Below are 27,908 nucleotides of genomic sequence, written 5' to 3'. Positions count from 1 at the left end.
TGTGGAGACCTCACGCCCCACGTGTTGAGCAATTCGGCGGTACGTCCACCCGGCCTCCCGCATGCCCACTATACGCCCTCGCTCAAAGTCCGTCAACTGCACATACGGTTCACGTCCACGCTGTCGCGGCATGCTACCAGTGTTAAAGACTGCGATGGAGCTCCGTATGCCACGGCAAACTGGCTGACACTGACGGCGGCGGTGCACAAATGCTGCGTAGCTAGCGCCATTCGACGGCCAACGCCGCGGTTCCTGGTGTGTCCGCTGTGCCGTGCGTGAGATCATTGCTTGTACAGCCCTCTCGCAGTGTCCGGAGCAAGTATGGTGGGTCTGACACACCGGTGTCAATGCGTTCGTTTTTCCATTTCCAGGAGTGTACTAACAAGGGAACCTCCCCATCGCACCCCCTTCAGATTTAGTTATAAGTTGGCACAGTGGATAGGCCTTGATAAACTGAACACAGATCAGTTGAGAAAACAGGAAGACGTTGTGTGGAACTGTGAAAAAATAAGCAAAATATACAAACTGAGTAGTCCATGGGCCACATAGACAACATCATGGACAATGTGAACTCAGGAGCGCCGTGGTCTCGTGGTAGCGTGAGGAGCTGCAGAACGAGAGGTCCTTGGTTCAGGTCTTCCCTCTAGTGAGAATTTTACTTTCTTTATTTTTGCATAGTTATTATCTGTCCGTTCGTTCATTGACGTCTCTGTTCACTGTAATAAGTTTAGTGTCGCAAAACCGTGCGATTAGTAGACGAAAGGACGTGCCTCTCCAATGGGAACCGAAAACATTTGATCGCAAGGTCATAGGTCAACCGATTCCTCCACAGCAAAACACATCTGATATATTCTATACGACACTGGTTGGTTGGTTTGGGGAAGGAGACCAGACAGCGAGGTCATCGGTCTCATCGGATTAGGGGGGTTGGGTTGTTTGGGGAAGGAGACCAGACAGCGAGGTCATCGGTTCAAATGGCTCTGAGCACTATGGGACTCAACTGCTGAGGTCATTAGTCCCCTAGAACTTAGAACTAGTTAAACCTAACTAACCTAAGGACATCACAAACATCCATGCCCGAGGCAGGATTCGAACCTGCGACCGTAGCGGTCTTGCGGTTCCAGGCTGCAGCGCCTTTAACCGCACGGCCACTTCGGCCGGCTAAGAGGTCATCGGTCTCATCGGATTAGGGAAGGATGGGGAAGGAAGTCGGCCGTGCCCTTTCAAAGGAACCATCCCGGCATTTGCCTGCAGCGATTTAGGGAAATCACGGAAAACCTAAATCAGGATGGCCGGACGCGGGATTGAACCGTCGTCCTCCCGAATGCGAGTCCAGTGTCTAACCACTGCGCCACCTCGCTCGGTGTACGACACTGGTAACGGCATGTGCGTCACATGACAGGAATATGTTGTCGACCCACCTAACTTGTACACTTGGCGAATGAGTAAAAAGATTCTTCTAACTTGCCCGATTTAGGTTTTCTTGTGGATGTGATAATCACTCCCAAAAAAGTGATGAAAACATAAGAGTTTGTCACATAAACTGAAAATAAAAAAATTAAAATTTTCACTCGATGGAAGATATGAACCAAGGACCTCTCGTTCCGCAGCTGCTCACGTTACCACGAGACCACGGCGCTCCTGATTTCACATTGTCCACGATGTTGCCTATGTGGCCCATGGACTACTCAGTTTGTATATTTTGCTTATTTTTTCACAGTTCCACAAAACTTCTTCCTGTTTTCTCAACTGATCTGTGTTCAGTTTTTCAAGGCCTATCCACTGTGCCAACTTATAACTAAATCTGAGGGGGGTGCGATGGGGAGGTTCCCTTGTAAGTTATTGCTACACGTGTAATCATACTAATCGAAAGGCTGTAAATTCGACTAAATGCTCAGTGATTACAACTATGAATAATTTACTGCAACGAGCACATAGATAATGTTGTGGGTAAAGCAAACCAAAGACTACGATTTATTATTAGAAAGCTTATAAAATGTATCACGTCTACTAAATAGACTGCTTACTCTACGGTCGTAATTCTTCTTCTACAGAACTGCTATGAAATGTGGGTCCTGCAACACACAGGATTGACAGAGGACACCAACAATGTTCAAAGAAGGGCAGCTCGTTTTGTTTTCCCACAAAATGGATGAAGATGGTGCCATGGATGTGATCCTGACTGTGTGTAAATCGTTAAAACAAACGCGTTTTTCGTTGCGGCAGGATCTTATTATGAAATTTCCGTCAGCAAAATTTTCCTTAGATTGGGAAAATATTCCGTCGGTGCCCACCTACGTAGGGAGAAATGATCATCATGATAAAACGAGGGGAATCAGAGCTCTTACAGAGATTTAAATGCTCGTTCTTCCCGCGAACTGTTCAAGAGTTCAATGGTAGAGAAATAGCTAGAAGGTGGTTCTATGAACCTTCTGCCTGGCACTTGATTGTAAATTGCACTGCGATCTTGTAGGTATAGATGAAGGGAATAATGGATTGCGAGCAGATTCTCACTTTTATTTCAGAATGAATAATGAGAACGAAGGAAGATTGGGGTTAGCGCCCTGTTGACATCGAGGTTGGATACTGTCAAGGGTAGGGATGGAAATCGGCAGCGCCCTTTCAAAGGAACCATCCCGGCATTTGTTTTGAACGAGTTTAGGGAAATCACGGAAAATCTAAATCTGGAAGGTCGGACGCGGGTTTGAACCGTCGTCCTCCCGAATGCGAGTCCATTGTGCTAACGACAGCGCTCCACTGCTCCACAGTCGCCTTATGTTGTGGCGTGACCGACGTTCTACACCGTCTGTCGGCTTTTTCGGATGGTTCATCAGCGCTGTGTAAACGACGTATGTGCAGTACATCTTGGTAAAAGATGACTTTTCCACCGTTATAAAGTGTAAACTTCCCACACGAATATGGTAACTACAGAATGGTGAAGGAGTGCACACGGCGAAACCATCAAAGGCCGACAAGTCTGTCCATTGTGTTCCCTTCAGATGTTGCACTACCGTGTGGTCCCAGTAAATGTATGATGTGTGTTTTGTAACTTCTGAAAGGGTGGAGTGTTGGGAGCGGGGAATGGACGAGAGTTTCTGAAACGGAAGGAGTAAGCAGCGAAACCAGACTTTAAAGTATTTTACGAATGTCATGTTCAGCGGTGGTATGAACTGAAAAAAAAAATGTGTGAAGCAATTATACATGGGTTAGACAATAAGTGGGGTTAACATTGTTGTACTCTGACTTTATTGACAGATTTTCACCATAATACATGGCTTCAACGTAATCGCCCCGCATCTCTATCACCTCCCTCCACACAGATGGAAGGCGTCGTACGCCGTCAGTGCGTCCATCTTTGTCGATGTCCTGCGAGGATTGCCCTATGCAAAGGATGGTGTCTTTTGGTTGTGGCGCTACCACGAAGAGTTTCTTTCATTTTGGCGAATAGGTCGTAACCGCATGGACTCTCATAGCATGAATACGATGGATGTTCCAGTACCTCCCATCGCCATACGCAGGTGCTCCTGCACGGGCCGCGCGGGGTAGCCGCTCGGTGTGAGGCGCCTTGCCACAGTTCGAGTGGCTCCCCCCGACGGAGGTTTGAGTCCTTCCTAGGGCGTGTGTGTGTGTGTGTGTGTGTGTGTGTGTGTGTGTGTGTGTGTGTGTGTGTGTGTGTGTGTGTGTGTGAGAGAGAGAGAGAGAGAGAGAGAGAGAGAGAGAGAGAGGTTCTTTGCGTATGTTAGTTCAAGTTAGATTAAGTAGTGTGTAAGCCTAGGGATCTATGACTTCAGCAGTTTGGTCCCATAGGAACTTACCACAAGTTTTCAAATTTCGTGCACTGACTGGGCCGTGCACTGTCATGAAGGAAGATGGGATGCAGTCCATCTGCGATCCACATGCAGCAGGGAGGCAAGGATCTCAATTGTCATGTTGTGCATGGGTGATGTCCAGAATGGGGGCCGATCTTTAATGACATCCCAGCCATCCCGAAATACTTTAACCCACCTCGCCACTGTATGATATGGCAACGCTGCATCACCACACCGCTCACGCCGTCCCTGTGGACAATTTTGTGCAACGCGTCGAAGTGCCACTTCGCTCTTGATCTGTGGATGTTGTTCGTGTTCCCTAAACATTATGTTAGGGCGCTTGAACTGGCCTCCCGCACTTTCAGGCCGTGCAGACCGCAAAAGACTCAAACATAGCCGCTGTCGCTCACAGCACTACTGTAAGTGACTTTGTGCTAGCAGCTACATAGCATGTATACCACTGGATGCGCATCCCTCGTGTTACGGCAATATTGCTACGACTTTTTATCAGCCATAGTAGCTACAAAATGTCATTCTGCCACCGGTTTTGAAATCTGTATCATCTGAGTTCCACATTAGTTTCAACGACCTTCTCAGTCTCTGCCTCTGGCTATATCTTTTCTTATCAGTGTACACCTGATAATATGGTACAAATGCCCGCATCCCGTGGTCGTGCGGTAGCGTTCTCGCTTCCCACGCCCGGGTTCCCGGGTTCGATTCCCGGCGGGGACAGGGATTTTCTCTGCCTCGTGATGGCTGGGTGTTGTGTGATGTCCTTAGGTTAGTTAGGTTTAAGTAGTTCTAAGTTCTAGGGGACTGATGACCATGGATGTTAATTCCCATAGTGCTCAGAGCCATTTGAACCATTTGAACCATGGTACAAATTATTTTGATTATCGTTGTAAGCGAAGAATAGGCACACGAGCGGCAGATACTTACTTTTCCTGAACGCTGTAGATGGTGTAATTGGCCTCTGAGGAGTGACGGTACACCTGTAATCAAAGAGAGAGTGAAGCTGTAAAATACATTACCACTACAACACTATGAAATCAAATCGAATTTCCTGTATTGCTGTGTGCAGCAATTCATAAAGTTCCCTAAAAATGATACGTAAATTATCGTCCATAATCTGATTAAGATGCCATACTGTGTACCTTTGTTTTTATTAAAATCAAATAAAGTTGCCTACTCGAATTCTTGACACTGAAATCCTGCAGTCTCTTCGTCGTTTACCTGCTGAGATGCTTTCGTAACGAGTCTGATTTTAATAGAGAAATGTAGGTAGTGATGCTTTAAACAACACACACACACACACACACACACACACACACACACACACACACACACCTCTGGACTCAGTGTCCCTTCTGATTTCCTTCTTTGGTTACTTAAGAATCATGGAAAGGGTAATTTTTCGGAACACCATAGTGCTCATCAGATTTTCACGTGAGAAACGCATTTTGCTAATGTGAATCGTTGCCTGGTCTTCATGTGATGAGAACCTGAAACGCAGGTGGAGACACTGTGCTGAAGGAAACGCAAGCATGAAGTTCCTAAGATCGCATAAATGTGGTTTCATTAAGTAGGAAGGGCTGAACAGAGTGGCGTATATCACCTTGCTCGTGTTGGAAGCTCCTTTTGACGCTTTTTCTGTATTTGCGATTTAAAATTTAATATTTTTCAATCTTGCCTTACGCAAAAATCAATTTCAAAAAAGTTTTGTTTAGCCAAAATCAGAGTTTGAAAAACCTACATTTTAAAGGCGTGTGGTTACACTCGTTAGTGCGTGTGTGTACGTGGAAGTGACAGAATGTAACGCGTAAGAAGTTCATGCGAAGGCACAAAAAGGCGCGAGTACTACAAGTGAATAATAAGCTAAGTACTGTGTTCATTTCAATTGTCACTGAAACCTCTGACCTAACTGACAAAGGTGGTACAATTGGTAATAGCTCTGTGCATGAACATTTGATATCCATAATCTAAATCATCAATAATTATTCGTAATTCAAAACCAAACACAATTATGGTTTGTTATTTAACACAATCACTTCTTCTCCTCCCCCCCCCCCCCCACACACACACAAAAAAAAACCAACAGCATTGATAGTCAGCAGTGACGTCGAGATGATGGAAATGAAACTCTCAACCATAGTTCAATGTCATGACACACAGGGCACATTGTTGACATGATCTAGAAGCCATGAGTTCAGGGTGTAGAGAACCGATCAGAACACTTTGAACGTAGAGTCAATGGGATTCAATAGTCGAAAGCAGACACTGTGCTACTCACGCAATCTTTTATTAATGCTGTCCAGCCACAGTCTAAAAAAATAAAGCTGTTTCGTAAAAGAATGATCAAGTGACGATTACATGGTGTGTGGCAGCGGGTAAATAATCACATGGTCCTTACTTTGATATGACGTTACGAAAATAATTGTGCATGCCTTCCTCCTACCTTCGCCTTCTACAAGAGCCAGAAGACCATTTTTGAGGTTAGCCATTGAGCGATGGAGAATATACTGACCATAATTTTCACTCTGCAAGTCCACCTTACTCTTTGTGCTCACTAATAGAAAATGATCCTACTTGCTATTTACTCAGCGGAATTAGGGACTATAGCTATTAATAAAAGTTCTGAATTTCAGTTGATTGATATGTTCTGTAAATAGTTCACACGGACAAAATGTACGTCTTAGTATCGTAACTAATACCCCTACTGGAAACAGCATTATTAACAGTTCAGAGGCGACCTGTACAGGAAGCTAAAGTAAAATGTTCTATGGCCCTGACTTCCAGTCAACTTGAAAGTTGAAAATAATCTTGCCACTTGCCACGCGGTTTTGTCAACACTACGGGCGGCACACGAACAGTTACTTCCGTGAAATCTAAGCGATCCGGGACGGTGTATAGTTCTCGTGAGTTCAGTTCCCACTTTTAGCAAAAAAGAATTTAAAACTACCCAACTCTGACCCCATTCGAGGCACAACGCACGCGGGCGTTTGACTGATGTGGAAAGTATGATATCTCTGTGTGAAGTATGTCCTCCCACTGCCTCTCTGGCTTTATTTATATGGGGGCGCAGCGCACATCCAAACAAATCATTTGCTATCCAGCACAGACAGCAGTATCTAAATGACCCATTTCCCGGACACATATTTAGTAATAGCTCTGTCATTTGATAATTTACGGTCTTCTTAATTTTTATATAAATATAGTTAAGTTCGCTTTAGTTGCAGAAAAATTTTAGTTCGACCGCGTTTAAACGTTGCCGGCTAGACTTTTAGAACGGAATTGACAATAGAACGTGACCTCTGAACTGTCTCTGAAGTTTCTTGTGAATATTGTTATTTACAATATAGTGTCCGAACTCGGTAAAGCTGTATTATTTCCTGAATATAATCTAATGATTTAATTAGAGCTTTCCATTACAAAGAAGAATGATACTTAACCAAGTTTTCATTCCAAATTTGGTTTTTAGCAAAGAACTTGAAAACTGATAGAAGCAGCTAGTTGGTGTGTCATATATTCCACGTTTTAACATGAAACTGAGGCTGAATGTGAATTTGCAGCTTTGTGAGTTTAATAATTAGCAGCTACAATTTTTCGTAAATACTGTTCTGATCAAGCTGAGAGTTGTAACATTTGTGACATACATTTGCATGTTCTGTCCAAATCTTAACTTTCTAATTTTATTATTCAGGGCGACTTATTTTTTAGGTTACTACATTTTGTCTAACATTTATTTGATCATTTTCAGTTATACTCTTAAGCTGCCGAAGTTTGGAAAAGTTATTTTAATTCTTAATTTCACTCTTGAAGTATGGTGTAATCCTTTGTAAAAAACAGGCGCGTTATGATTATGTGGCGCGGATAGTAGTGAAACAGGGGGAACGCCGGCATACGCGATCACCTCAGTTCCTCTTACAATGATACAGCGCTTGTTTCGCGTCAGCGGCTGTAAGCCGTTAGTGGGACAGTTTGATACTACAGTCTGCACTGTCAAGAAGAGTACAGGTAATTTGTATATCGCCGACGGGGTAAAGCTAACCTCTTAATCCAGTAAAAACAACTGTTTAGATCCCATTACACACTTTCTGTGACTTCACTCCTCTCTGGTGATCTCCAGTGCGAAGTACTACTAGATTATTATTCAGGGAAAAATAGACACCCGTCATCATCCATACAGCACGACTTCAAATCGCAGTTATTATCTACAAGCCTGAACAAATAAATAATTATTAAATATCTTTGAGCACATCAGTTTAACCGTGGAACTGTTGTGTCTGTAGTGGTGCATCAATATACGAGGGCGGTTCAGAAAGTAACCTCCGACTGGTCACAGTGCGGGTTGTGGGGGGAGTAGCGACGCCATCTGTGCGTTCACGCACTCAACAGGTCAGTCGGCATCAAGCCGTGGTCGAGTGAACGTCGTACCTGCGCTAGTTTAGTTTTTGTGGCAGTTTGAAATGTGTGCTGCAATAGAAAACCCCGCCAAATGTGAAGTGCGTGCTGTCATAAGGTTTTTTACAGCCAAAGGATATTCTGCAGCAGCTATTCATCGTGAGCTTTGTGCCGTGTACGGACCAAGAGTTATGAGTGAAGGAGTTGTCCGTGAATGGCTACGTTTATTTAAAAGTGGACGAGAAAACGTTCATGATGAAGAGAGGAGTGGTAGACCATCATTGGTGACTGACGAACTCGTTCAGACAGTTGATGCAAAAGTTCGTGAAAATCGACGTTTCTCAATGTCGGAGTTGTCTACTGGTTTTCCACAGCTTTCTAAGACTCTCTTGTACGATATAGTGACAGCAAGATTGGGTTACCGTAAGTTCTGTGCACTATGGGTGCCCAAAATTCTTACCGACCACCACAAAACTCAAAGAATGGCCTCTGCATTAGACTTTCTGTCACGTTATGAGGACGAAGGAGAACCATTGTTAAACAGAATCGTGACCGGTGACGAAACCTGGATTAAGTACGTGAACCCTGAGACAAAAGAACAATCAAAGATGTGGGCACATTCAAATTCGCCTACCAAACCAAGAAAAGCCTCGCAAGATTTTTCTGCCAGAAAACTGATGGCAACGGTGTTTTGGGATGCCAAAGGGGTGTTGTTGGTTGAATTCATGGAACGTGGTACGACCATTAATCAAGACGTGTACTGTGAAACAATAAAAAAGTTACGACGGGCTATACAGAACAAACGCCGTGGTATGCTGACTTCCGGTATCGTTTTTTTGCACGATAACGCCCGTCCTCACTCTGCTCGCATAACAACGGCCCTTCTTGAGTCCTTCAAGTGGGACGTTATCAACCATCCACCTTACAGCCCAGACCTGGCGCCAAGTGATTATCACTTCTTCATGCATTTGAAGAAATGGCTCGGGTCACAGCGGTTTGATGACGACGAAGAGCTCAAAGATGCGGTCACAGGCTGGCTCCAGGCACAAGCGGGTGATTTTTATGCAGAAGGAATTTCAAAGCTTGTGAAGAGATACGATAAGTGCCTCAATCGCTATGGAGACTATGTAGAAAAATAGTGCAAAGATGTAGTTGTAAGATGTATATATTAAAATATTTTTATTTAACTTGGTGTATTTTTTTAAATCAACCGGAGGTTACTTTCTGAACGGCCCTCGTATATGTCAAATATCTGCCCTACACTGTCTTTATTCAGAATTTGAATCATGATGATGGTCGCTAGTAAACTTGCATCTTAAAATAACTGAGAGAAACATAAATATGTGCGTGGAGTATCTTCCACTCTATTAGGCCGTATGTTACAGCAACCGTATACAGAAGATTGGAATTAGAAACAATCTTGGTTGCAAATTATTCTTTTATTAACAACGCGTTTCGCTTGTGTGAGGCATCTTCGGATCGTCTAGAGGGATAACAAAATAAGTGGAAGTTTGGGTATAATGTTAGTATGCACGATTCTGAATGTGAATAAGGAATTTTACTAACTCTAAAATTATCCTTTTACAACACGAACCATGGACCTTTCCGTCGGTGGTGAGGCTTGCATGCCTCAGCGGTAGAGACAGCCGTACCGTAGGTGCAGCCACAACGGAGGGGTATCTGTTGAGAGGCCAGACAAACGTGTGGTTCCTGAAGAGGAGCAGCAGCCTTTTCAATAGTTGCAGGGGCAACAGTCTGGTTGATTGACTGATCTGGCCTTGGAACACTAACCAAATGGCCTTGCTGTGCTGGTACTGCGAACGGCTGGAAGCCCTCTGAGGGGATGCAGCTCTACTGTATGGTCCTATACGGTAAAGTATTCCGAAGGTAAAACAGTCCCCCATTCGGGCGTAGCTGGCGATGAGATAGGAGAATGATGCCACGAGGATAATCTGACAACCCTGAAAGATCCAAGTCGAAACAAGACCCCGGGAGTAGGCGACATTTCTTCGGAATTACTGTTAGTCTTGGGGAGAGCCGACGAAATTCTTCCACCTGGTGTGCAAGATGTCCGATACAGGCGAAATACCCTCAGATGTCGTGAAGAATGTAATAATTCCAATTCAAACGAAAGCAGTTCCTGCAGGTGTGAAAATTACATGGTTTGGTAAGCCATGGTTGCAAAATACTAACACTAATTCCTTACACATGAATGGAAAACTAGTAGAACTCTACCTTGGAAAAGATCAGTTTGGATTCCGAAGAAATTAAGCAACACGCGAGGCAATATCGACGATACGACTTATCTTAAAAGATAGGTTAAGGAAAGACAAACCTACATTTATAGCATTTGGAGACTTTCGGAAGGCTTTTGACAGTGTTGACTGGAATATTCTCTTTGAAATTCTGAAGGCAGCAGGAGTAAAATACAGGCTACTAATACGTTGTACAGAAACCAGGCTGCAGTTTTAGGAGTCTAGGGGCATGAAAGGAAAGCAGTGATTAAGAAGGGAATGGACAGAGTTGTAGCCCATCCCCGATGTTTCCCAATCTGTACATTGAACAAGCTGTAACTGAAACCAAAGAAAACTTTCGAGTAGAAATTAAATCATCGGAACTCGCCGCTATGTTTCCCGGCACGATGCTTTATCTTGTAGAAAAATGCCACTGCTGTCGAAAAACATGATCATGAATGGGTGTACGTGCTCTGCAACCATTGTACTATAATAATCTTTGGGCGTCATGGTGCCTTACACGAGCTCCACAGCATCCGTGGATGCACATGTGGATGTTCTCCGGAGCGTAACTGAGCCACCGCCAGTTCGCCTCCGTCCCGCGGTGCATGTGTCCGTGAGCTGTCCACTGGAAGACTACGGGTTCGCGCCTTCCCACCGGCATGGTAAACAAGTAGTCGGAATATAACGTTCAGTGCCGATGGTCAAATGCCCATTTCAGTTGTTCGTTAGGAGCGTTCGGTGGACTGTGAGTTCAGACAAACTTTTACTCTGCCCGGCGTTAAAGACTGATGTTATTTCTGCCACAGTTCGCGCCGCCTTTCCTGTTTTACCATTCTGCCCAGCCTACAACGTCAGACATCTGTGATTAGAAGTCGCCGCCCAACCCCCACGATGCCAGGACGCGGCTTCACCTTAGTTCCTCCACGTGCTAAAAACACCACAACACACCTGTAACACCCAAGTCGTGCCGCTTCCGAAATGCTCATGCCGAGCCTGCGGTCCAGCACAATCTACCCTCGGTCAGACTCTGATAGGTCGCGCGCCTTCCCCATTCTACACATGGACACCACGCTCGCTGCAATTACATGTACCTCCTGTGCGTCTAACTAGGAGTCATTCCTCGCCAGGTGACGCTGCTATCGCTTGGACGGGTTCATATCTGTAGTACATCGGTGGACATAATGTTCTGGCTATCACTGTACAGTACAGTACAAGAATTATTCGTTACATTGTTATGTTGTATTAATATGCTGCAGTCGTGAGTTTGATTTTTTACCTTCAATATTATTTACCTCAACTGCACCAAATATACAATTAACGTAGTAGGAAATCTTTGCTTCTCAGAGTAAACCTCAGAAGGAGTTTTACAATGGACAACCTAAACAATGAATGCATGGTGTACTAGAAACTGAACACACTACAACATATGCCTTGTAGAGCTGCAGTGAAATTAACCACTAATAATGTTTTTGTTGGTTCTTGAGTCAAGCTGACAGAGTCTGGCATTGTATAGGTTAAAACTACAATTCCCGAGAGCATATAAGACAACTTAACTTGTACTTACACTTGATGGCAAGAATTTTTGTTCTTCCAATTTTACAATTCTCAGTTTTCTATATCGTCACAGGTTGGTTGGTTGGTTGGTTGGTTGTTTTGGGGAAGGAGACCTGACAGTGAGGTCATCGGTCTTATCGGATTAGGGAAGGAAGTCGGCCGTGCCCTTTGAAAGGAACAATCCCGGCATTTGCCTGGAGCGATTTAGGGAAATCATGGAAAACCTAAATCAGGATGGCCGGACGCGGGATTGAACCGTCGTCCTGCCGTATGTCGTCACAATCGGTTGGAATCTGCATTAGTACAAAGAAAAGCAGAAAAATATATTTTACAGTTTTTTTCTTAAATAGAAACTGAAAGACCCATCAAGTCACAACGATACCTTCATAGACAAAGGTTTCTTCACGAGAAGCAGGGTTGACGAAAACAGTTTTTCTCTCATTAGCATTAAACACTACCTCACATTTGGAATACTTTGCTTGACATCTTGACTGTGTAATATAAACAGGACAATTTTCACATCTCTAATGATTAGCAATAGGATGTGGCCATGAGCTCCAAGATTTTCTGTTTAAATGTCATTTGGAAGTGAAAACCCTTTTTTCTATGTTTTGGAAAGAGTTGGGAATGTTTCTGGTTGTCACAGGTATCTTCACATTGAATTTCTCCATATTCTGAAGAATAAATGGAATTATTCTATTGATAACTGAGACAGAACCATCATCAGATCTGCTTCATATTTTCCTCCTACTGTACGTCATTTCTGTTTTGACTGCATCTCGTTACCTCATTCCGAAGGCAGTAAGCCTCTCGGAAAAAAGTGAATCGTTTTATTATTAGTATTTTCATTGATTTTTATGTGGCTGTGTCTTTCACTATCCATGTCGAATTATTTAATCCGCTGTGCGTGTCTGGAATGGGTGAATGTGACTTTTTGTAAGGCTAGCCGGTACCTGTGTTCTGTTAGAGCACTTGTGGCCGTAGTGTTAGCTTCAATGGAAAGGCAGAGAGGTTTAGAGTTATCGTAGGTTAGGCGTCTGATCAGGTAGACAGTTGACAGGGATACTTATCTCTGGCTACACCGTCACCACTTACTCGTTTACCGGTACAGCGATCTGCCACTGTGATCAGGTAAGAACTGGTGTACTTCAGACACACTGTAGATAAGAGGTATTACATTGTACTTTGTGTGTATTACACTCTAAGAGATTCCAGAAGGGTCTTCGACGCGAAATCTCATTGACTGGAACAGTATTGTCTTCAGTGGTGAGTCCCACTTCGAAATGATCCCCGATGATCAGTGAAAACATGTATGGAGACGCCCCGGTCAACGGTGGGATACCAAACTGATTGTTGCAAGCAGTAAGGCCCAACAATCCAGAATAATGGTCTGGGGGTGGAATTTCTTTCCAGAGCAGGACCTCTTTGTCATTCACGGCACCCTTACAGCACAGCGGTTCGTCGACGATACTCAATTCCGCATTTTAGTTCCCTTCAGCCTGCGCTTACATTTCAGAAAGATAATGCCCACCAGCCCACTGTGAGAGTTTATGCTGCTTGGCTTAATGCTTGCCGATCTTGACCAGTAAGGTGGCCAGATCTCTCACCAATTGCAAGACCCTCCAATCATCTTGGTATTTTGATCATCTAATCCACCAGTGGGACAAAATTTGGCACGCTATTCCTCAAGAGGACGTCCAACAACTGCTGCTACTTGCGTAGGGTCAGGGGTGGACGAACACATTATTTCCGTCCTCAATTTGTGAAGCTGTCTCTCTTAAATGAATCATCCAATTTATCTGAAACTGTAATAATTCGTTTGTGTGTAAATGTACATCACTTCTACAGATGTCCGTCACATTCAGATAATTATTTTTGTGACGTGCCGTTTTCTTACGTTAGAATGTACATAAAATCTATTTTCAAATTTAAGTTGATTTTCTAAGGAAATAGACTTCTTTTTCTGACTGTAGTGTGCTCGACCACGTATCATTCTACGTATGTCGAAACTCAATTCTTAATTATTGTATAGACCTAAATTTGTGGATTAGATTACATGCCTACATGGGTTAACTATTTTTCGTCATTTTGGAGTTGTGTAATTTAATGGAGTTTTCATGATTCAGGCACTTTTTCTTTAATAGTTCTTTGATAAAGTGCCTGTATTTCAACACCCAAGTAATACATGTACAGTTTCCCAAATGACTTTTGAATGTTTATGTATAAGAGACGCCGTTTCTTTGTGTTCAGCGATTTGTTACACAAAGTACATCTAAATTCAGGTCTCTGCTAATCATTGGATAGATCAAAATTTATGGAGTAGAATGAACATCTGCAGGCGGGAGTCATTTTTATTTATTGTTACATTGTGGAATTTAATAGATTTTTCATGATTTGGCGTTTGCTCAGAGTTGAGTTAAGGCTTCTCTGCGGTATACACCATAGATTTCGTAGTGGCCACTGGGAGTAGTATGCTGCTTTTATCAGTATTTCCTGATGCAAGGTCGAGTATGTGATATGATATTTACATTCTAAATCTTGCGTCCTTTCATGAACATATCCCGACTGTCCCTATCACTAATCAATTTTGGTATGCCCATAAATTTAACTTTTCTTTTAGGCAGGGATCACGCTGATATATTTTGATTAGTGTACTTTCATTGTGTATATTTTTGGTCTATATCTGACCTGTTTGCCCAATTTATCAATCGTATGAAATGTTTAAGAGAGTATCACAGCTTATATATTACAAACGGTTGCCATCCTCAGTCTATTAATTTCTATAAATAAAGTTGGGTGTGGTATTATAATCCCTTAAGTGACGAAACTAAAAAAGTTATCCGGTGTATTTTATCAAATCCATTATCACATTCTGATCTCATGTGAGCCAATAAATCAAACAAAACATTAAAGAAATAAGCTTCGTACATCAGTAGGAGGCGTCGTCTAGGGGATGGCGGAATACTGAGTTTCTGTTTGGATTATTAATAGCTCGCATGTGACCAAAACACGAGGGTTACTAAATGACGCTACGCACACCAACAGTGATAATCTACTTCTACTGCACGGCTGCCCTTCTAGAGCCATATGATACCTGAGATATGGCGTAAAAAGTCCGGCAGTTTGTAAGGGGTCCGTACGCCCTTACTATAAATTTGCACTCGGCACAGGTCGATAGCACGATCAATCGATTGTGTCGTGTTTCGAGAGCGAGTGTGGAGTTGAGCCAGTGCCATGTTGCGGGTAGAGGTGTGTGGAGGCCAGTTGTTGTAATGCAAGGCTTTAACGGAGAAGGGAGTCGCCATCGCCGTGGTTAGACCCCTTTGTACTAGAAATAATACCGGGAAAGTGAAGAAGTATCATTACGGAAGTGGTCAGTGACATTTCTAGTACCGATATTTTGGTTTCGCGTCTACCGCGCCGGCATCACCTTGGATTGCAGTGTTGGATGCAGTGATGGATTAGCGTGTGATGATAATGGAAAATGAAGAAGCCTGTGCTGAGGTTAGCCGTAATTAGATATGTATGACGAAGGCAGTGGCTGTCTCCTTTTTGTGTTTTTGAGACGAATATAGATTCGTAATTAGTGAAACTGTGTTGGTGTTTTTCTTGTTACCAGACATTTCATTATTACAGCATTGAGAAGGACGAACTGGAAAGTAACAACTTCCGTAGCAGTTAATTCCGATTACCAGCCCCATTAGGTACACGGTCACATTAATAATAATTATTGGGCTGCTATTCGATCAGATCAGGTAGGGATAAATAAACGGAGGTGTTACAAGTTGTTGCTAAAATTTGACGATTGACAATTTCTGGATGCAACACCGACACGAGCAATACCTACCGTAATCTCTTTTATGACAAGACTCCTGCTTTCAAGCAATCACGCGAAGTGTGGACGACATTAAACAGAATAGCACTGGCCATGGCAGAAATGCCGACGCGCTCCACAAATGGGGAGAGATACCATGTGCAAAATGTGACTGCAGAGCAGAAAAGCAATCAACCCTATACGTACTCTACAACTGTCCACCTCAAGCATGGAGGGGACTCTTCAACGATTTCATTCTGTGATCATGTATTTGGCTTATGAGAATGTTTGTTTGTAGAATGTCCAGTCACACTAATGCGGTCGCCTGTCATTAAACCCGAATAACCAACCTTTGTGGCGCCGACCGCTACGAGACGTAGAGTGTCAATGGCATGCTGGAAGAAACCTAGCCGTTTTGGAAATGCTTCCACCCTTAGCCCGAAAGCCAATGATCATGTGCTTTTGGACATCAGGCAAATGGGTCCGTTTCCGCATTACGTCAACGACTTCACTGTTACCCGCATCCCCCTCTTTCCCGCGACGTGCTTTATAAACCCTCCACTGCTAGTGCTGCCACCTGTGAGATCTTTTTCCTCGTTGAACACAGGCGGTAGTTACATTAACGTGAGTGGACCGTGCTGTTGCAATTTGTTGCTTTTAAAATTAAAATACTGACTTCAGCATGCACATGGATCCCAATTTTGTAGTTTTTTAAGATGCAGTTTTTCAGAGCGGTGTTAATCATTAACGATTTAAATTATATCGCTTTTTTAATAGCATAATCTCAACTAAGAACAAATTGGATAATATAAAATATTACAATCGAATCATAGATTTTAAATGCTGGTTTAACGGCTTATAATTAGTAAATTGCACTAAAATGGTATTTTTGCTTGTTAGTCGTTATGAAATTTCCGTATCAGAGATTTAGTATAGGTAGTCCATAGATCCTAAATTCGCTCCTGGGGGCGTAACACAACGGATCTCAATTATTTTGCACTTTATTGGCACTACAGTACCGTTAGTCGGTGTTAGAAGAGAGGGAGAGAAGGTATGGAAGACTACTCGTTGGTTACACGGCTTGCCCACCGTGAATCTGCGACAAGCTACCGGGGACCTTTTTTTTTTCTTTTAGTCGCAGAAAACCGACGCAAGCACTGCATGTGTTTCTTGTTTAGCCGGTCGCTGCACTGCCTGGAGAGGCCGCTGCCCTGAAATCCTGTCGTACCGGGCCTGCTGGCAGACAGCACCCTGTTCCCCTCGGCTCAAGTAGTTCGGCTGCTTCCAGACTTCGACTCTCCCTCTAATCTTACCCGTGCACATCTATAGTTGTTTTGGAGTACTCGGGTTTCCAGAAACCTTGTGTGTTACCCACAACTGCGCTATAGCGTCCCTCTGTCGTGCTGTCCCAACCGAACCTAGCACTCATACGGATACTTAACGTCGATATATATATATATATATATATATATATATATATATATATATATATATACTTGCGGAAAAAATCCCAACACCAAGAAATAATGAAACTTCGGGAATCAATTTATCAAGATACCATATTTAAATGATTAACTGCACGAAATAAGGCTCTGCCAATGTGGAATGTTCCTACATCAATAACCGGTGTAACCGCAAGAATGTTTCAAGCACGCATGAAAACTTACATTCATTGTCTTGCGCAGGTGCCGGATGTCAGCTTATGGGACGGAGTTCCATGCTGTTGCGCTTGGCTGGTCAACACAGGGACGGTTAATGCTTTTTCTGCATGACGCTGGAGTTCTGCGATGATGTGCCATAAAATCTCGACTGGAGGCAGACATCGAGCAGGCTGAGGCAACATGTCGACACACGGTAAGGTACGTTGGGCGGGCGTTATCCTGTTCGTGAGTGGCGCCACAACAGGTGGACATACCAGACTGACGTACAAATTTGCAGTCAGCGTCTCAGGGATAACACGAGAGTGCTCCCTCCTGCTGTCATACGACGTCGCTCCCCCACACTAACTCCAGGTGTAGATCCTATGTGTCTAGCAGGTGGATGGCATACCCCCAACTGACCACCTTACAAACAACACACGAACATCACTGGCACAGAGGCAGAAACATCTTTCGTCAGAAGACGCAACACACCTCCACCCTGCCCTCCAATGAGGTGTCGCTTGACACCACTGAAGCCGCAAATGGCGGTGGTTTGGGGTCAGTGGAATGCACGCTGGAGTGCGTCTGGCTCGAAGCTGTCCTTGAAATAACCGATTTGTCACAGTTCGTTGGTCAGTGTGGTGCCAGCTGTTTCTCAAATTGCTGCTCCAGACGCCGAACACGATGGTCTTTCCGCCAGATAGCGACACGACGTCGTCCGCAGCCCGGTCTCTTGCGGCCGTTCGTGCCATGACCACCGCTGCCGGCAATCATGTACAATCGCTACATTACCGCCAAGTCTTTTTGCAGTATAGCATAAGGAACATTCAACTTCTCGTTGCCGTACTACAGACCTCGTTCAAACTTAGTGAGCTGTTAATGACGCGTTCGTCGTACTACAGGCATTCTTGACTAACATCAACTCACTACGTCCTGTGTGAATGGTAACTAACGCTCACCACCGTTACAACCGTATTTAAGGCAAACCTGATTTTCTTTCTCCTTATGCTAGTGCTAGTGCCGCCACTCGGATGCGACTGGCGCGAAATTTGAATCGACGTCATCTTTCAGATGTGGATATTTTCCTTTACCTCGCTCAACTCCCCCTTGATGGGACTTTCGACAGTATATACTGGCTGAGCTGGTGGCGATAAGTTGTCTAGGAGCTCTTTGGTAAACAGCGCGCGCGCACTGTTACCGGATCGGCGTTCTCGGAACGTCACTCGAGCGCAAGAGAGAAGAGGTTAGGTGGTATGCTGGGGGCAGTATGGTGGCACAGGATTGCTCAAGACAACGGCGAGTGATATCTCGTGAGGGTGGCAAGTTTTCCTGTTTGGAGATGGCAATGTTATGGGTAGCCACATGTAAACACATCGGTTCCTCAGTGGCATTTACTTGGTGGTTTGGAGCACTCCCATAGGGAAGGCTGTTTCTAATTGCACTGCGGACGCAATTCTCTGAGAATTATTGGGCGCGGCTCCACCGTGGCGGTTATCATACAACGGAAGCTCATGGTGAGACATCGTCTCCCGTTTTACATCTTAGTGAGGACAAAGTAAATGAACCTTTGTGTGATTCAATGTTCACAGTTTGTAACAACAACAACTCTATAATATTGTACATATAAGTAATTCTTTTCGTCTGATTTTACGATAAACTTGTGTAATTGATGTTCTGTTTTCATTTCCTTCTGTTTCATGCCATTATGTTAAGAAAAATGTAAATAAGTTTCAATGTGAATATTAATGTTTATGTCAAATGTCAAGTGATAATGTAATAGAATTGAAATGTAACAAATGTTGAAACTGTTGTAAGATGTTTAAAACTGTAACTGTGCGTCTGGCCCATACGTAGGCAATGTGTTAGGATATTTAGAATGCAAAACCTCGGGTGAATACCCGGTCTGTCAGGGAGCGGTAAAAGGTGGATGGCAGGCGAGCGCGGGAAAATGCGCGCGGGCACTGCACGGCACAACGGGCTCAGCAGTAGTTGGAGTTTGGCTCTGGTTTGAGCAACACCTTCTGGAGCGAGGAGGCTCTCCTGGAAGACATAGCTTCACTGAGCCTCGGGTATGCCGTTCCAAGGCCCACACAGCATAGCAAAATTCCATAGGCACTAAATGGAAAAGTATTGCGACGCTAAGAAGAATTAAAGTGCCGATACGTCAAGAGCCATAGCTGTGATTGTATGTGTGCTCTGTCCCTCGCCATCTTGCCGCCCACCAACCGCCGCATCGATACTAGCAGGTTGAAACTTTTAGTACTGTATTCGTATGGATCAGAGAGTGAGCCGTGTTTGTTTGGTGCAATAATAACCTAAATTTTACCAGAACTTTTCCATCATTTAATTATCCTCACAACTAACCTAGAAAGGGTCCTTTCCAAACGTTGTGCAATCCGAGTGTCCCGAAATGAAAATTAAAAATTGTGTTAATAATAATTATTTGCAGATCTATCTATATCAGAATGGCGTTTAAAGAAATGTTTGCCCGCATCTCGTGGTCGTGCGGTAGCGTTCTCGCTTCCCACGCCCGGGTTCCCGGGTTCGATTCCCGGCGGGGTCAGGGATTTTCTCTGCCTCGTGATGGCTGGGTGTTGTGTGCTGTCCTTAGGTTAGTTAGGTTTAAGTAGTTCTAAGTTCTAGGGGACTGATGACCATAGATGTTAAGTCCCATAGTGCTCAGAGCCATTTTTGAAAGAAATGTTTTGTTAATGAACCAGTAAATGAATAGCGAAGGTCTAACGAAGTCGAAAGATAACTTTAGCATTGATATAGTAATGAAGTTTATTATTTCGAGACAGATTTAAAGGCATTTAAATGAGCAGTAAATAAGATGAAAAGAGTAGTAACTTATATACTGGAAATATTGAATGAATAAAAAATTCAGTAATCATTAATCTTTTTTTTTAAATACAGCGATCATAACAGTTTCAGCCCCCCCCCCCATTCATTTGAATTCTGAAGTGTTCTAAATTGGTTTGACCAGCAAAAGTTAAAGTCAATATAAAAGTAAAAATTCAGCAGTGTTTTATCTTTATCAAAATTGACATTCTGTGTGTGGCATGAACGTACAATTTCTAGGGTAACCTATGCCCGATTTTAATCAGATTAATAGACAGTATAAAGTTTTGTAGTAAACATTATAGTGTAGTGTTATGTATTCATGATTTACCATATCAGTACACAATGTGAAACTATCAGTTCAATAGATTTTCTGGTTCTAAAATTATACTATATTATGCAGTGTTACAGCTTTTTGTTTTGCATGGATATATACCAACTTGTACAGGGAAGAAACTCAGTTAATGCCTAATTAGGCTGGCGACCGTATTATTGTCACGTTGGTAGCATCTTCTGGTTTGCTTTTGATCCATCCTGACGTGTGATTGCAACTTACTTGACGGATCAGTGTTATTTCAGAGTGGATGTAAGTCTGATTTGCTAACATTCAGGTACACACGGTCGATATCTATGCGAAAATCCTCTCTCATAAGGTGAATCCCGCTCACCTACCATAGTAAAGGCTTTAACGAGTACTGTGTCAGCGATTACGAGTTCAAGTGTTACTTTTGTTAGAAATTTCTAAAGCAGGTGCCAGTGGTAACTTGTGTGTCTCTGGGGTATTGTTAATAGCAGTAAAAATGCCCTGCCTAGGTGGAGGGTTACGTCGGTCTGTTTTTGTGCTTCCTCTCGGCTGATTCTCTATTTGGTAAATTCTCGTTTTTTCTTAAAAGTAAAAGGAAAAGGGGCAGATCTGGTAAGTCATCCTATGCTGAAGAGCCACAGAAACTGGTACACTTGCCTAATAGCATATAGGGCCCCCGCGAGCACGCAGAAGTGTCGCAACATGACGTGGCATGGAATCGACTAATGTCTCAAGTAGTTCTGGAGGGAACTGACACCTTGAACCCAACATGGCTTTCTATAAATCCGTAAGAGTGCAACAGTGTGGAGATCTCTTGTGAACAGCACGTTGCGTCGCATCCCAGATAAGTTCAATAATGTTCTTACCTGGGGACTTTTGAGGCCAGCGCAAGTGTTTAAGGTCAGTAGAGTGTTCCTGGAACCACTCTGTAGCAATTCAAGACGTGTGGGGAGAAGCATTGTCCTGCTGGAATTTCCCAAGTCCGTTGGAATGTACAATCAGAGTCGTATCTAGACGTATCGGGCGTCCCATATCACTCCGACTGCAAACGTCCCACACCATTACAGAGCCTCCACCAGCTTGAACAGCCCCTGCTGACATGCAGGGTCAATGGATTCATAATGTTCATACCAGCACTTGTCCGTCCGCTCGATGCACTCTGAAACGAGACTCGTCCTAACAGGCAACGTGTTTCCTGTCGTCAACAGTCCAATGTCGGTGAGTAGGGACCCAGGCGATGAGTAAAGCTTTGTGTCGTGCTGTCTTCAAGGGTAGACCAGCGGGCCTTCGGCTCCGAAAGCCCATATCGATTATGTTTTGTTGAATGGTTCGGACGCTGACACTTGTTGATTGCCCAGAATTCAAACCTGCAGCAATTGCCGGAAGGGCTGCTCTTCTCTCACGTTGAACGATTCTCTTCAGTCGTCGTTCTTGTAATACCTTTTTCTTGCCGCAGAGACTTCGGAGATTTGATGTTTTACCGGATTCCTGATATTCAGAGTACACTCGTGAAGTGATCGTACGATAAAATCCGCACTTCATCGCTGCCACGCTGATAACCTCTGAGTTGCTGTGTCCCATCGCTCGTGCGCCGATTACCACACCACGTTCAGACTCACTTCAATCTTGATAACCTGCCATTGTAGCAGCAGTAACTGATCTGACAACTGCGCCAGACAGTTGTTGCCTTACATAGGCGTCGCCAGTGGCAACGCCGTATTCTGCCTGTTTACACAACTCTGTATTTGAATACGCATGTCTACACCAGTTTCTTTCGCGCTTCAGTGTAGATTACATAGTTTGTTTTAAGATGTTACTGTATCTCTGTTAACGTCGTTTTTTGTTGTAGAGTTCTAAAACCTGAAGTATTGTACCCATGTAGAATTGTTAAAGACGGGAGTCTGAACGTAGTTTTCAGGTCGAACCCGGGCCCTTGGCGTTCTTCCTCGGCAAACCCTTAAATCTAATGTAAACTATTTTGCATTACTCGTAGTTTTAAAACAGTTTGTGGTAAGACCTGCTTTTGGCTGTATTTAAATAATTCTTTGATATTGTTAATTATTGGCGCCATTGGAAATACACTAAGAATAAGAAAACCGAAGAAATTTTCTTCGTGCTTTCCAGACCATACCTTGGCCATCAAGTTTGCCGGATTTCTCGCCAGTTGATCATTATGGACACGGCCCTCTAGCGAGCTCGGGATTTTGCCGGTCTAGCATGCCAATCAGACTGAAATGGCCACAATATCGCTCATGACAACTCTGTTAAGCAATGCGAAGCCCAATAAATGCTGGCATAAGGGCCAGAAGTAGACCAGCGCGTTATTGACTTGCTGAATTTGTGAAACTCTCTCTCTCTCTCTCTCTCTCTCTCTCTCTCTCTCTCTCAATAAATTATATTATACTTCCGGAAATTTAATCATTTGTTTGTTGGTACATGTAAGCCACATCCGTCGCATTCTGGCAATTCCCTCGTGGTGAGTCGTTTTTTATCTTACGGTGTATTCTAAATTAATTGTGTTTCTAAAGTAATTACTGATAAGTGGTCTGAGCTGCTTTTGGGCGCATTTAAACAATTCCTTCATACCGTTCCTTATTGGCGCCTTTGTAGTATTTTGATTTTGGGCGCGTTGCAATTGCAGTTACTTTATTACTCTAACAAAGGTGTTCCGATTACCAGTGCCTGCTTGAAGCAAATTTGTGGTACCCAAGTAGAACTGTTTAATTACTCCGCTGAGCGTGGGTAGTTCACCACTCCCGCATCCCCGCATCCCCGCATCCTTAACCAGTAGGTTTCCTTCCGACTTCCCCAATGTAAGTGTCACTGCGGCCACAATGTACACACTGTACACTTTGTTGAGGTCTCCTACAGCATCTCCAAGAAATAATAAAAAAGAAACACCGTATGTTAAACGTGCCAGGCGAAGCGGTACTTTCACCGTTTACGATTTAACTTGATACCAAACGTTTATGACTAGAAAGTGCCACTAGTAAGACCTTGCATTTATTCCCTTTCATTACTATTATTCTCCTGGTACGATGTTTCTAAGTACTTCGTCCTATTTCTGCTCGTGCTGCATATGAACTGCGCGTTTATATCGTCCTAACACCGAAAGAAAATCTGATGTCATGTACACTTAATTATGTGTCGCACTAATAGCCTGAAAACTATCAAGAGGTGAAGTTTCATCAGCAGCATGGCGCAATGTCCTAGAGCTGCAGGTATTTTTTCTCAAGTGCATATAACTGGCTGCTGAAATAGAGAAATAAAGTGCATAATAACGTCTCGCTTTCGCACCAACCTCACGATCTAAAGACGGTCTGCAGCTGGCAGTGAATGTTAAGTGGTTTTCCATGGAGTCAGCTCTCAGGCTGCGCAACATCTCTCACCGTAGTCGTTATTTCCAGAAGTATCGTCTCCCACATTCCTGACTGTACTAAATGAGATTGCGGACCGCGTACTGGACTAGCGTTCTGGAAGAGCCGGTATCAGACCTCTCTCAGATCCGCCTGAGCTAGGTTTCCTTTATTTTCCGAACTTCCTCGCATCAAATTAGGTGATTAAGAAAGGCATTCCTTAACAAAACGAATACAGGAAGTTGGATAATTTAGACAATATTGTATACCCATATTCTTGTTCCATAAAATTTCGGGAGTTCAGCAGCATAAATTCAGCTTCTTCTAATATTTCGGCTGAATACCGTCCAGCCATCTTCAGAGTGAGCCGAGGTGACAAACGCGGAGAGGGCTGCACTACGTAAGCTTCGCCAGGATTGCGAGGCGGTAGTTCTTCCAGCTGATAAAGGCAATGCCACTGTTTTAATGTCTCGTGATGACCATCATGAAAAAATGAACAGTTTACTGAGTGACAGCACATACCGGAAGATCGGTAAAGACCCCACCAACCAGCTGGTAAGGAAGAATGCTTCGCTTCTGAACGCCTCCCCCCCCCCTTCCCCCCCCCCCCCCTTCCACCAGAAGTTGCTCGAATATTGAAAGCAAGTGGTGCCGTTCTCCCAAGGCTTTATGGACTTCCAAAGATCGTCTAGAATGGTGTTCCTCTACGTCCGATAGAGATTAACATTGGCTCTCCAACTTGTGATTGTTCCAAACACTTAGCATCGTGCTGGCCTCAGTGGTCTAGCGGTTCTAGGCGCTCAGTCCGGAACCGCGCGACCGCTACGGTCGCAGGTTCGAATACTGCCTCGGGCATGGATGTGTGTGATGTCCTTAGGTTAGTTAGGTTTAAGTAGTTCTAAGTTCTAGGGGACTGATGACCACAGATGTTAAGTCCCATAGTGCTCAGAGCCATTTGAACCATTTTTGAACTTAGCATCGTTATTAAGGCCTCTGGTGGGAAAATGCGCTCATCACACATGTAACTCCGTGGACTTCATTGGCGAACTGAAATCACTCAAACTGAACAATTCTGATATGTTAGTTTCGATGTGATGTCGTTGTTCACAGAGGTTCCTCTTTCGGGATCATTGTCTCTTATTGGAAAGACTTTCGATAAAAAGATTTCAGCTTTATTTGAATATGTTTTGACCTCGATATATTTTTTACTGAATAACGAATTTTATGAACGGACTGACGGCGTCGCCATAGGTAGTCCTTTGTCGCGCTTGGTGGCCAACTGTTTATGGTGGACTTCGAGGAGAAAGCGCTGAAACCTGCTAGCTTGAAACCCACAGTGTTTTGGAAGTGTGCTGATGACACGTGTGTAGTGTGGCCCCATGGTGAAGACAAGCTAAAACAATTTTTAAATCATCTGAATTAAGTCTACAGACAAATTCAGTTCACGATGGAAATCGAAAAAGATATATGCCTTCCATTTTCGGATGTGTTGGTACGGCGCAAAGATGGCATTTTGGGACATGCAGTGTATCGAAAACCGACCCATACGGATTTGTATTTATGTGCAAATAGCTCCTTCGCAGACGATGTGTGTACTCAGAAGTACACAGAGCGCACGTCATTGCTGGCGAGAGCAGTCTGGAAAACGAGCTTCTACACCTGAGAAGAGCTTTTGAAGCCATCAGGTACTCTCCACAGCACAAGGCATTACAAATGAAAACAACAGTGGGCACAAGAAAAGAGGAAGCAGACACGGAAAGTTTTAAATCCATGACTTTCCTGCCATATGTGGGAAGCCTTTCGTCAAAAATAGGACGGATCTTCAGTAAACACAAAGTGAAAGTGATTTCTAGCCCTCCACCAAAGACTGCAGCACTCTTGGGTTCCGTTAAAGATGATTTGGTGCTTTGGAAGCCTGGGGTTTATAAGATCACCCGTGAGTATTGTCGTTTATACATCGGACAGACGACACGTACAGTTGTAAGTAGGCTGTTTAGGTTTTTACGTTGGTAACGCCACGTAGCGCTCTATATGAAAATCACTGACTGTGTTGTGTGCAGTCTGTGGCTAGTTTGCATTGTTGGAATATTTGCTGTTGTAGTGCTGAGCAGTTGGATGTGAACAGCGCATAGAGTTGCGCAGTTGGAGGTGAGCTGACAGCAGTGGTGGATGTGGGGGGAGAGATGGCAGAGTTTTGAGAGCAGACGATCTGGACGTGTGTCCATCAGAAAGAGTAAATTTGTAATACTGGATATCATGTATGATGAATTTTGAGCATTATTAAGGTAAATACATTGTTTGTTCTCTATCAAAATCTTTCATTTGCTAACTATGCCTATCAGTAGCTAGTGCCTTCAGTAGTTAGAATCTTTTATTTAGCTGGCAGCATTGGCGCTCGCTGTATTGCAGTAGTTTGAGTAACGAAGATTTTTGTGAGGAAAGTGATTCATGAAAGGTATAGGTTATTGTTAGTCAGGGCGATTCTTTTGTAGGGATTATTGAAACTCATATTGCGTTGCGCTAAAAATATTGTGTGTCAGTTTAGTGATGATCAGAATAAGTAAAGAGAGAAATGTCTGAGTACGTTCAGTTTTGCTCAGCTGTTTGAAAATCAAATGACGTAGAGGTTTTCCGGCACTGTCATTTATAAATTTTACTAAGGGGATGTTTCACAGTCCAGGAGAATGCACAGAGCACCGCAGGTACACCCGTCTCTTACAACCTAATAAATCTGCCGGCACTGGGCACCCTATGGTGTACGATAATGTCGAAATTGTAGCCTCGACTTCATCTTTCTGGGACTCAGTAGTGAAGGAAGCAATTTCGGTTGCCGACGAATTTAACAGAGAAAGCGTCTTCAGCTTGGACAAGTCACTGAATCTGGCAATTTCTGTAATTAAATCACAAAGACGACGCGACGGTGCAGCTCTCCGTGACACATCGATATCACCGTGTGGATCGACTGCGCAGCCATAGGTTTAATTTCCTTGCATAAGTTACACCTCTTGGCTGCCTGTCGACGTCTCTGGCGCCTTCTGTATCATTGGCTGCATACGCAGGGGTTCGGTCCTCGAGTTTAAAAGGACGGAGCAAGTGGCGGAGCGAAAGTCACCTCGGCTCAATCTGAAGATGACTGGACGGCATTCAGCCGAAGTATTAGAAGAAGGAGCTGAATTTATGCGGCTGCACGCCCGAAATTTTATGAAACAGTCTTTACGCCACGAAAACATGAAGATGCACCCATATTCTTATTTGATTTTTAAGACTGCGAATATATCTACGAAACGACACTAACACATCTCAATGCACGATGTGAGACTCGCAGTTTCGCTTCAGAGGAGATGCAACGAGAAATGACAATTTTTCTTGTATGTATCGGACACCTGCAGGACTAAATCATAGGCTGTACGACGCATCATCTTCGATATACTAATGGATAACGTAAACATATCTTTTCTCTACAGCTATTATCATATAAATGGCTGAAACCGGCTTAAGAACTCTCAAAATGAGCAAGTCACAGAAATCCACGTTCACTACCTGTTCTACAGTTTCCATTGTTTACGATAATTATCATTTATTGTTCAATCTCGCTGCACATTTTTTTTTAATTAGGTTACACGCTTTGATCAACCAGTACTCTGAATTGTGATTCTGAACAGAGAGCATGGATTACTGACGCAACTACATTGATCTGAAGATGACCCTGAGTGATCGAACCAGGTTATCTAATTAAAAACGCCCAACCGAGACAAGAAACCGAATATTATCTTAAAAATTAAAACAGTTGCAGATTCTCACGAGACGAATATGTCGGCTATAGCGAATTTCCGTTGTATTTGATTCTGAAGTCAGCTTATTTTTTTCTGATGAAAATTATACATTTTTATGTAGTTCACCCTCTGTTTAGTGATCATCTTTTGTTACGCAAAACCAGGTTGATTGGTCTGCG

The 27,908-nt window shown here is 43.6% G+C and overlaps 1 protein-coding gene across 1 annotated transcript in view; it reads right to left on the bottom strand.

The window, feature by feature from the left end:
- Window positions 1-27,908, bottom strand: part of LOC126263124 (venom dipeptidyl peptidase 4-like) — a 324,149-nt gene that overhangs the window by 175,558 nt on the left and 120,683 nt on the right. Inside the window, exon 5 of the mRNA XM_049960140.1 lies at window positions 4,749-4,801. Coding sequence (XP_049816097.1) covers window positions 4,749-4,801 — 53 coding nt within the window. The remainder of the gene's footprint in view (window positions 1-4,748; window positions 4,802-27,908) is intronic.

Source organism: Schistocerca nitens, chromosome 6 (genome assembly GCF_023898315.1).
Source record: "Schistocerca nitens isolate TAMUIC-IGC-003100 chromosome 6, iqSchNite1.1, whole genome shotgun sequence".
Taxonomy (NCBI): Eukaryota; Metazoa; Arthropoda; class Insecta; order Orthoptera; family Acrididae; genus Schistocerca; species Schistocerca nitens.
This window is presented reverse-complemented; position numbering and strand designations above follow the sequence as displayed.